General features: G+C 51.7%; 1 protein-coding gene across 1 annotated transcript; it reads left to right on the forward strand.

The window, feature by feature from the left end:
- The first annotated feature begins 1,082 nt into the window (after positions 1–1,082).
- LOC100897835 (wee1-like protein kinase) lies at positions 1,083–10,719 on the forward strand. Its single transcript, XM_003743886.2, has 5 exons — positions 1,083–1,558; positions 9,054–9,206; positions 9,307–9,595; positions 9,682–9,818; positions 9,964–10,719. The coding sequence occupies exons 1-5, from the start codon at positions 1,137–1,139 to the stop codon at positions 10,622–10,624; spliced, it is 1,662 nt and encodes a 553-aa protein (XP_003743934.1). The 5' UTR covers positions 1,083–1,136; the 3' UTR covers positions 10,625–10,719.
- The last annotated feature ends 270 nt before the right edge of the window (positions 10,720–10,989 follow it).

Genomic DNA, 10,989 nt, shown 5'->3' on the forward strand with positions numbered 1-10,989 from the left:
ATCGTACAATTAGCCAAGCACCGTCTGAGTTCTGCTATTTAGCTACTGTGGGGAGTATGCTACGGTCAGATATCAGGACTGGTTGTGACTCTGCGACGGCTTGACGCTCAGAGCCCCGGGAAAAGTTTATGCGCTTTCAACTTCTGAAGAGGGAAGTCCGCTTCGATGATTTTCATCGGGAAGGCATGAGATATCTCTTCGTGCAAGGGCTGATTGTAAGATGGATTACAATGAAACGTGAGCTGGAAATCACCTTCTTATTCAGACCACCTGAGGTATCCGACCACTCTTTCGCGGGCTCCGGATCCACAGATTCCGATGAGAGCCTGCTCGAGAAGACTACCTAAAATCCAAGAAGCCGTCTTACGGATACCCCGCAGGTGGTCTTAATAGGGAGGTTCCACCGTAAACAGCATGTGGTACCTTAGTCGAACGCAATCCTAGTACGATGCATAGTATCTGAATTCATTATCAATATAACACACATCATAGACGGCGACAGCCTTGCCGGGGCGAAGGGCAGAAGGTTCTGCTTGGGCGAGTAGGGGGCTGGGTGACTGGACAAGAAGCCCTAATCTCGCACGATCGTAGGAACTTGAAGACGGATGCAATGGAGAAGCAATTTTCTTGAGAAGCGTCATTCTGCGGACAGCAGACACAGAGGTGCGGTTCAGAATGTTTGATTGTTCGCTCTAATCGCGATGAAGTCCATTCCCTTAGTTCGAAATTGAGACTGTTAAATCGGTGGAGTGAGGACGTGAACAATTGATTCCGATGCTCGCTCAGTATGCCTCAACGGCCCGGGGATATTTATCCTCTCCGATTATTTTGTTCTTACTCCTGTCCGCGTGTACCACAATGCCGCATAGGGCCGCGATTGCCGAGCATTTTTCGATGATGCCGATCATCGACGCTTCGTCCTCTCCATTTTCGTTTGATTCCGCAAGCGTGACAAGTATGGCGGGCGCGTTCAAACCGTCCTCTCCCACTCTGATGACGTCAGGAGCCCCACGGGTTCTCTTATTGGCTGACGGGTTTTGGCGCTCAAAAGATGCAGCTCGATGTGTCTGCGCGCTGGTTCAGTTTGAAAATTGTTGTTGAAAGGATGTATTATCAATTGTTTTGTGAATAGGAAAATGTCTCCCGCCGTTACTCCAGTGGTTGTGCACACACCGCTTCAGAAGAGCGGCCGAACTTTACGTCTGATTGGTACTCCGCAAACGCCGAAGACTCTGTTCGAGCGATGTCAAGTGCTCAACACAGACGTTCGAATCCGCGCCCGGCTTTTCTCGGACGATGAACAGTGCCGATCGCCGGTGAGTCGGCTCTCAGCCGAAGTTTCCAGCGACGAATTCGTGCCCGTGGTCCAGCAGAAACGGCTTTTCGACACCGACACCACCCCTCCGGAGTATAGCAGTAAGAGATTGTCCGGCGAGTGTTCGGCCAGGAAGAGTCTGAGGACCCCGTTAATCGAGAGGAAACAAGTTAATGTGAATCCTTTCACGCCGGTGGGACTCTTGGAGTGTCAGCGGAAAAGACCGCGCAACGGCTCACCAAGGTAAGCTGAATTATTGACGACAAAGGAATATATTAGGAGTGAGGAGGGATTTTCCACGACGCGCGGCTCTGGAAACCGATGGATCAAGTAGATCTTTCTCGATGTTTCGAGTGAAATTTTCTCTCGCATACCTGTACAGATGTTTCGTTCTGCTTAGCGGTATGGGATGGACGTCGAAGATTTTTTCGCGGTTCCCGAGTCAGAATCCAATTTGTATTTTTGCTGACGCGGCTTCTCGCACGTGCCATGGCTGAGCGCTGCGGCGTCTCTCGCTCTTGAGAAGAGTCTCCGGCCGGTCTTACTCTCCGGTCCTCTCCGGAACAGGTTGAACATGGTGAATCGCTCCGCTGATCTTGTGAAACGATATGTTTGTTTTGAGCTTTCCTCAAGAGCAACTCCTCCTCGATGAGCGCATCACCGATCGCTTTCTCAGAATCCGACTCGTCGAACTCTTCCGTGTTCTCTGGGTCTCAACCGGCGCGGCGTCTAGGGGAACTCTATCCGATGCATCGAAAAATTGAATTACCTCAATCCTCCTGGTCCCCTGGATCTCGATTATCGAAGTAAATCTAGCTAGACGAGATTCGAATCATGAACAATTCGTAGTTGTACCTCGATCTATCGATAAGGGGGACCGACCGGAAATATCACAGATGAAGTCGGCCTGGCCTCGCTCGGGTAGCGCTCGCTGATGTTAATTGATCCAAATGATGGAGAATATAATATCCAAAAGTAAAGTTTCTCGTTAGAGAATGATATCGTCTCCGTTGCGGACGCGTCATCCGTTCCTGTTTTAGGAGCGATGTGTTCCTCCTACGATGTCGCACTTTTTCTACCCGTGAGGTCGAATACTAGATGCGGAATCGTAATTCTTCTGAAGAGCGCGTGAACAGGTTTTTCTGGCAAACAAACGGGTCATTTTTTCGGTATCCTCAAGCGAGTTCTTCTCCGAAAGTACTCGCCGTAGCTGAAGTTTCAACTGACGGCAGACCTTGAGACGGCAAATCCAGAAGTCTTCAACGATCGCCACCGGGTATAGGCATCAGACCTCGCTAGGAGCCTCCGAAATATCGCACGGGTAGACGGAATATAGTATTCATTCTGAGAGCGTCATCCTCCGACCCCCCCCCCCCCTCCCGGAGCGTGGGGTTTCGAGTCCCGACTTGAAGGCTCTGGGCTGAGGTCCGAGACTGTCTGCATTTCGGCATGTTCAGGACTCGCCTCGACGAGATCGCACTTGTCCGCGTGATTCAAAGGGTCCGCCTGTTGCGACAGGTCTCAACGGTCGACTAATTCTCTGCCTCGGACAAACACGAAAGATTGAGTTCGCCTGCCGAGGTGCTCTCACTGGGGCCGCTAGCGAAGGTTCTCGACAGAAACAACCTGTCGGTTCGGAGGCTTGGTTTCGAGGCGAGAGTGAGGGGCTCGGCATGGAAGTCATAGTGTATCAGCCTTGACGGAGCAGCGACGCGTACCCTCTCCACGGCTTCAAGTCGAAAATCGGAGCCATGTAAGGAATCCGGGAAACGCGAGCAGCGCGACCTACTGACTGACTGACCTGTGCGACGGCGTGTACAATGCTCACGCAAATGTACATAGATCGACTCGGATTCGAGCTCAGTCCTGTCTTACTGCAGATGGTCACACTGTCACACTCCTGGCTCCTGATCGACCACGGAAAGTCGCCTGGAGTGCTGAGCGACATCAGGAATGTGATGCCGTTCCACGACGGAAACACGAACATCTATTGAGTTCTCAGCCCGAGTTTCGAGACCCCCGGGATCGTCATGGTCAAACTGGAAGCAGGAGGTCCCTGGGGGCAGATGAGGAGGGTCAACGAGAGGGAAATAAGAAACAAATCCACTGCGACTCGGAGGCGCGTCACGGCGTTAGCGGTCGCGGCTCGTCCAAGACGGACTGCCACCTCAGCCCTTGCCGATGCGTTCTACCACCGGTTTTTCGAGTCGCTGACGTCATTGAAACCGCTCCGAAGTGACCGTTGATCCCAGAAACAATTGCAACCTGATCGACCGTATCACTCTCTCTCCGAAGAAATCCGCGCCACGAGTCGCAGAGCCCCGCGTTGAGATCTTCTAGGAGACTTCCAAGGTCAGAAGTTCCTTTTGTATCGCTGCTTTTCGGGCTCTTCAGACCTAATGATTTTCTATCGAGAAGAATCTCCAACGAATCATCCGTACGCAGAATGCTCGTTGTGTCAAGACAACGCTCCTCAAAATTTCCCCGTTCTCCTGATTCCTTCTGTTCTAAAGGAGTTCGTTCAGTCTTAAATGTCTCCTCCAGGATCGTCTACATCCTGAGACAAAATCAGGAAATTTAAATCCTCGGCACCGATCCGAAATTGGTGGCGATTCGTTACGAGGTCCAAGGAATCAGCTGCCGGACAACCGTTCGGACCGCCAGAGCGCTGACGCAGTGTTCACGGCTCCCGTCGTCATCCTCTGGTATTTTGGCGAGAGTGACCGCCACGTTCGCTTTCATTTCCTGAAGACGAACGCTAACGGCCCGCAGCTCGAGGACCAGCTGCAGGCGCGTGTTCCGTTCCGTTTAGGCGATTATCAATCTCCCGGAGCCGTACGGAGACTATAACATTATTTTGCTAGTCCTGGGAGGAGGAAGATTTCGGAAGCCATCGCAGAAATCTCTCCGCGTTGACTTTTGTATCGTAGGGACGTGGGAACTTGCGAATGTGGGGCGGATATTTCACGAAGGACGAATTTGTACGCGGTCGCGTCTCCGTTTGGCGTTCGCTCTATCGGGTATGGGATAGTGACCGGAACTCCACACTCGCGTTCTCAGGGCAGGCCCCAAAGTTGAACTAATTTCGCTAGAAATGTTCGTTGAAGATCCCATGGTAAACGGGGTTGATATGTACTTGGCCACGTTCTCGTCTTTCGCTCAGATAGACCACTGCAGTGGGTTTCCTTTAAGCCGGAGCACCTGCGACTCGGATTCGGTCCGCTGGCTAGCGGCTTTGACGCACCTCTCTCAAGTTAAGTTTCATCTGTCGAGACGACACTGGGACAGCTGCTGATAGTTTCGGCCGGCCGTTACGTTGCTATCGACTTGAAATGGGCAGCTCGAACTTAAACACTGACCGAGGCATTCCACCCTGATTGCACTGCAGACAGGTGATCCTCAGAGATGATCTACTTGACCCAGTCTGCGCACACTTTGCGTAGTTTTCAATATTCACTGGGAGGCTGACATTCGGGAGGGTCGGCGGAGGGCCTGAAAACCGCCAGTGGGGAAGCCCGAGCAGCAAGCGTTCAAAGCGCGTCGCAGGTCCTGATCGAGAGATCTCTTGTGACTTGTGACACTTGAATGTAGACCCGAGCCCAAGTCAACAGATACAAGAAGCTGGTCGCCTCTGCAGTCTCCCGAAGCGCACTGAGGAATTCAGTGAGGAGAAGAAGACCACTTGCTCGGAATTCCTGACATTATTCGATTTCCTCAAGACGAGAACGAGAAACCACGAGACCGACGCAACACTCGGTCGGGACATGTGTTTGAAATTCCTGGTCGCAACGGACCGCTCCTCGAGATCAAGGAAGGTCGAATTCAGCGTCTAAAAATAGATCCTCTGTCTGCTCTTTGCACTCTTCCTGCAGAACAGCTGGCACGAGCGACGGGACGAGGGATTTAAAAAGAATACTATCGAACTTCAAGACGCGTAAAAACCCGTTCAAGACCGGCTAGATGGGACCGGACTCCGTCTGAAGCTCTCTCCCTCTGACGCTTCTCGCGACGATCATTATCGCTACGGCTGAGGAAAGTGCTACTAAGCTACAACCGGTGCCGTCGGAGAAAAACGGTAGATGCCATATGGCGAATACACGCAGGCTCGGGTCTATGGATCTAGATCATAGGGAATATCGGGGCAGTCAACAACGGAGAGGAGCACGCGACGCTTGCTGACCGAACGTCAGGTGGGCGATGGACGACGACCGGCAACTTGACCGACTGTCGAATCAGCCAACTGCTTGAAGAGACATCCACGCGACTTTGAGACCCGAATCGGAGGGACTCGGTCCTCTTCAAGCCGTCGCACAGCAGTGAGTACATTCCAAGTCTTACGCAAAAAGAGGCCCCGATTCGGCTTCGTTTGATCGTTGGCCGTGACAACTTCAGCTGAGACGGGGCAAAGTCGTTGATCTGCGTGCGTAGTATTGGGTGATGAAATGAGCAGAAGATGAATGTTCAGCGTCACGGGAAAAAACTCGTTGTATTGCTTCATCTGGCTCCAGCCAATGAACTCAGGCTTTTTCCGCTACGTTTCAAAAGCGACCGTGCTTGTGTAAACTTCTCCGGTACCGCCTCGTCCGTCGGAGCATCGCTGCCTCCGATTTCATGACTTATACTCTCAAGTGCGCAATCTGATGATCCAATTTTCATTCGGATCGCCGAGTTCTGCGGACGGTACCGAGGGCTCATAGACCATTTAGCATGACCCGCGGTGCGAGGGGCGAGTGCGAGTGATCGGCAGTATGATGCCTGGCCCGGGACAATCTCACCGCAGGAAGAGGAGATGTTGCTGCGAACCATGCCGATCGGAGATCAGGCGCCGATGAGCTCGGTCCGTGTAAACCCGAAGAGTTGCAGTTTTTCTGTTTCATATCGATCATGAACCTACGGTGGGATCTTCTCCTCTGGTAGGGGATCGCCGATCGGCCAACACAGATCTCGGGAAGTGCGTAGGAGCAAGCAGCGCAGTTCTAGGTCATTCTGACTCGAATGATGAGAACCTTCCGGTTGTGGATCAGCAGATGTTCGAAAAATCAGTTAGCGACGAAGGACGAAAATGCTGGGTCATCTCGGGTCTGAAGCCGCATGTTTACCGGCAGCTTTCTCTCCTCTCTCCGAATCTCACTGCTTCGGCTGTGGCTCTCAAACTCCAACGTACTCGTCTGAAGGAAGTGACGCCTCTCGAATCTGAGGACCCGAATCCTTGAAAATTTCGCCGTGTCATTCCGCCTCACGAACGCGCAGACTTTTGCAGCTCTTAGAGCTTCCTCGGCGAATGACTCATTCTCTCTCGCTCAAATCAGAGTCGCTCGAACCGGCTGGAAAATCATGCCAGCGGAAATGAATCAGAGCTAGGAGATTCTCTTCCGATGCTCGAGACAGTGAATATCAAGCGGATTCGGGGTATACGCGAATCCAGCAATTGAGAATAATAAATTCCATGGCACATATCCTCAACAGAGAGGATGTTTCCTGCAGTGTTGTTGACGCGAGCGACGAACTGGTCCAGCGGCTCGATTCTACAGAAAGGGGCCAGACTTTTTACGCTATCGTTCGCTCGGTTGCTTGTCGGCGAAGCGGTCGAGGTCTCTCGATCTCTATCCCTCGATTTCTCTAGTGGTCGCCCGGCTGACATCTGTCTCCGATTCCGACAATACGGTCCGACGGCTAGCCGGCTGAGCTGCATTGCGATACAATACAGCCTTGGGGCACCGAGCTCGGAGTGGGTCTCTGTCTGCGCTTCGAGCGCTCCTCGAATGAGTCGCAGAAAATTTTGAATCTTGTATTTCGAATACCAACACGGAGTAGGTAAATAAGTATTACCTTTCTAACCGTCGGGACCTCTGATAAACTCCATGTTGGAAAGGCGCTTCACGAAATAAGTCTGTGCATGCTTGGTAATCGATATGAAAATCGAGAATTTCGCTCTACGGACATATTTCTTCTCGAGACGTCTTCGAGTGGATATTTGACTAGCTCTCGGAGTGGTCGATAGTGTCCACCTGATTTCTCTCTGAGGCTGGCCGGCGCGGCTTATTAGAGAGAGACTTATTGCCCCTCCATGGAATTGTAAAAACTGCTTGTGGACCTAACGGTAAGTCGGAAGCCTCGTCGGGCCGTCCTCCCATGTTTGAACTCCCCTTTGTGGAGTTGAGACCTCCTACATCTTGGTTGAAAGACTACCTCTGTCTCTTCTTTTCTCGCTTCGAGAGTCGGACCGCTCGTTAGAACAGAATACACGTCGGTAGCAGATAGCCATCGTAAGCGTGTCGCTTCAGAGCGAGAACGTCGCGGTATCCGCTCGTAAATCGCGTGATATCGCTCTCTCGCTCAATCGCTGGAATCGGAATCGGAACGTGACGACGGGATCTCCTGGTACCTTCGGCGACAGAATTCGGGATCCGTCCGCTTTCACGGTGTAAGTGGCCGCTCTCGAAGCTCCGGGGAATCCCCCGAACACCGACAGCTTAGGATCTTGCCCTGCTCGGAGCCTCGGCTCCGCGCGATTCGTGCTCGATCTCGGGATCCAGAGTTTCCAATGACGGAATGCTCAAACGAATAAGAGCGGCGAGATGAAGCTCATGGCGAATCCCGGGAGGCTGCCACGTTCTCCGTCTGTCTCGGGTTCGGCTCCGAAGGTCGGATGAAGAGAACTGAAAGTCTACGTCGCGCTTTTCAACGGCTCCTTCAGCCTTGACGACATCGGTACATGGCTCCATCATTTGCGGTGTTGACGACGACGACGACGCCGCCGTCAACACGAGCAGATGAGATGACCTTGGCCAGAAAACGCTTCGTACCATGGAAGTTTTCCGGCCACCGAAGCTCGAGGTTGATCTTTCGTGCGCGAGTCGACCGCGGTATCGAGCTGTCGGCCCTCAAGAGAACGGCAGATTGGTGACTTCTCTCCGTCGAAATCGTTAGAGCCGCAACAAAACATCATAAGTCGAAGCTCGTCCAAACCCCGGGCTAGCCCTTGGCATCATTAGCGCTCCCGATATCACGTCGGCGCCGCATCGGCTTAAAAACCTCTATTCGGTATTCTTGGCCATGGCTCTGGATCAGAATTGTCCGGAAGACCAGAGTGGTCTTCTGGATCCAAAATCACATAAGCTGTCTCCAGTGTGGTCGCGTTGAAAGGAGTTTAGAGCATACTCTCCGAGGAAATGCCTTCTCCGTCAGCGCTTATCCCCTCGCGCCGTCCAATTGATCACTTGGGAATTCCGTCGAGAGCGTGATCTCGGAACGTGACCACTCTCGTTACTGAGGAGGAATCATAGATTTTCTGAGGAGCGTCTTCTATGCAGGCATAGAAGCGTGAGAACTAGCGTGCCATTGAGAGCAGATGCTGACTCACTGTCTCAGAGAGACGGCAACGACCTCTCAAAATTTAAATGCTGGCCGGAATCATTCTAGAGCTTCTCTGAATCGCCGAGTTTGCAATGCATAGCCGAGAGGCCCCGAGACATGGAGACCGTTGGAGTAAAAAAAAACTGGTTGTCTACCTGCGCTCCGGAGCTCGACAACGAGCCTTTGGTGCCTATACTCGAACGTAACGGTTCATCTGTCTGACTTCTCCCTTCCAGTGGGCAAAAAATTGTTGTCTCGTCGGTCTGGCTCCCGTCCACAGTATAGTCGGAGGGGAAACTCCGCCAAGATAGAGATATGTCGTTCCAGAATGTTGGATTCTTCAATGAATTCCTCCAATTATTCCTTCTGTTTCCGATTTCAGTGAGTACCCCAAGGCCCCCAACGACAACAACAATAACGATAACGACGCTGTATCTGATGTTTCGACGACTTCAGTGTACGGAATTGAAGAATTAGATCGACACGCAAAGATCCAACGCATGTACCTCTCTCCGAACGACAGCACCTATTCAAGGTGAGAATTCAGCCGAGAAATATCGTCTCCTCTCTGAATCACCGCTCGAGAACAAATCGAGAGCGGCCGTGTACATTCCCTTCTCTCGCATAACTTTCAGATACGAACAAGAATTCGTCGAGCTCGATCAGATCGGCAGCGGTGAATTCGGCGCCGTATTCAAATGTATCCACAGGCTAGACGGCTGCATCTACGCAATCAAAAAACTCAAGAAACCGATGCAAGGCAGTGCAGCGGAAAAGGCTTCTCTCACAGAAGTTTGGGCTCACGCGGTTCTTGGTGCTAACACTCATGTCGTCAGATATTATTCTGCTTGGGCAGAACTCAACCACATGATCATCCAGAACGAATTCTGTAACGGTGGTAGTCTACAGGATCTGATACAGGAGGTACGTTCTGGTCTTCAGATTCGGGATGATCTCATCCAACACTCTGTCGAGATGTTCGGTGTGTAACACTGGTTATTTCCTTCTAGCAACAGGAGAGCGGAATTCCTATGAGTGAACACCAGTTGCGACAGCTTGGGCTCCACGTTGCGAACGGGCTCAAGTTCATCCATAGTCAGAATCTTGTCCACATGGATATCAAGCCCGGCAATATATTCATATCAAAGTAAGAGAACCTGCCAGGAATCAGAAGAAGTTCTGTACATGTTTGATTATTCTAGAAGAGATAAATCAGGTGATGCTGAGGACAAGATCCCCAAATGATATCGAGAGCTCTATCTAAGCCTTGAATCTTGTCCTTTCTCCCGCAGGAAGGGAACGATACCCGATGACGACGAAAACATTCCCCACGATTTCTCGGACGAGGTCAACGATTTCATCACCTATAAGATAGGCGACCTGGGACTCGTGACGTCGTCGCTCCATCCTGAAGTCGAAGAGGGAGACTGCCGATACATGGCTCCAGAGCTCTTGAAGGACGATTACTCCAATCTCCACAAGGCCGATATCTTCAGCCTAGGTCTCATACTTTATGAACTCGGACATGGCATTACGCTGCCAAAGAACGGCGAGGAGTGGCAAATGCTCCGGAAAGGCCACATCAAGTCCATCCCTAGATTCAGCGAAGACTTCAACAACCTCGTGAAGTCAATGTGTGATCCTGACCCTCGAACGAGGCCTTCGGCACAAGAACTTGTTCGGGATTCTCGACTCGTTCCTTACACCGAAAAATCAAAAGCACAACTCCGTATGGAACTCAACGCGGAACGTTTCAAATGTCACGTTCTAGAGGAACAGCTCCGGCAACTTCGTCAGGAATACTTCGGCAATCGATTGAACGTCAATTTTCTCCGAAACCCGCCCGACTTCCTTGCCAACCGCAGGAGCTATAAAGAGAGTAAAGAGTACCCTCCCGTTAGGCGAAGCCTTTTCGTGGGACGAGGCTGTCCCAGGTCGAATAGCGCGCAGTGATCTTCTTGCATCGCTTCGGAAGTGGTCCAAGAGTTGGTGAAACGTCTTTCAGAGAATGCTCGCTCTGGGCGGAAGTAAGAGATGGCACTTTAATAATTCCAGGACCCCTAGGCTATATACCATTCCATTCCAACAGGGACATCCCTGTGTCACGAAGGAATAGTCATCGAATTCCTCATTCCATCGGATGCCGGTGAACAGTTCTCCGTGATTGAAGAGTTTTAAATTGGTCCCTGTAAAAATAAATTATGTGAGGAAAGAGCTGCGAGCCCGTCATCGGGAAGTCGTCGGATCGGAGCCCGCTGCAGATGGAGTTGGGAATTTTGTGGCGCAACTCTGTGTGACGCGCAGCGGATATGCGACGT

Source organism: Galendromus occidentalis, unplaced genomic scaffold (assembly GCF_000255335.2).
Source record: "Galendromus occidentalis unplaced genomic scaffold, Mocc_1.1 scf7180000077452, whole genome shotgun sequence".
Lineage (NCBI taxonomy): Eukaryota > Metazoa > Arthropoda > Arachnida > Mesostigmata > Phytoseiidae > Galendromus > Galendromus occidentalis.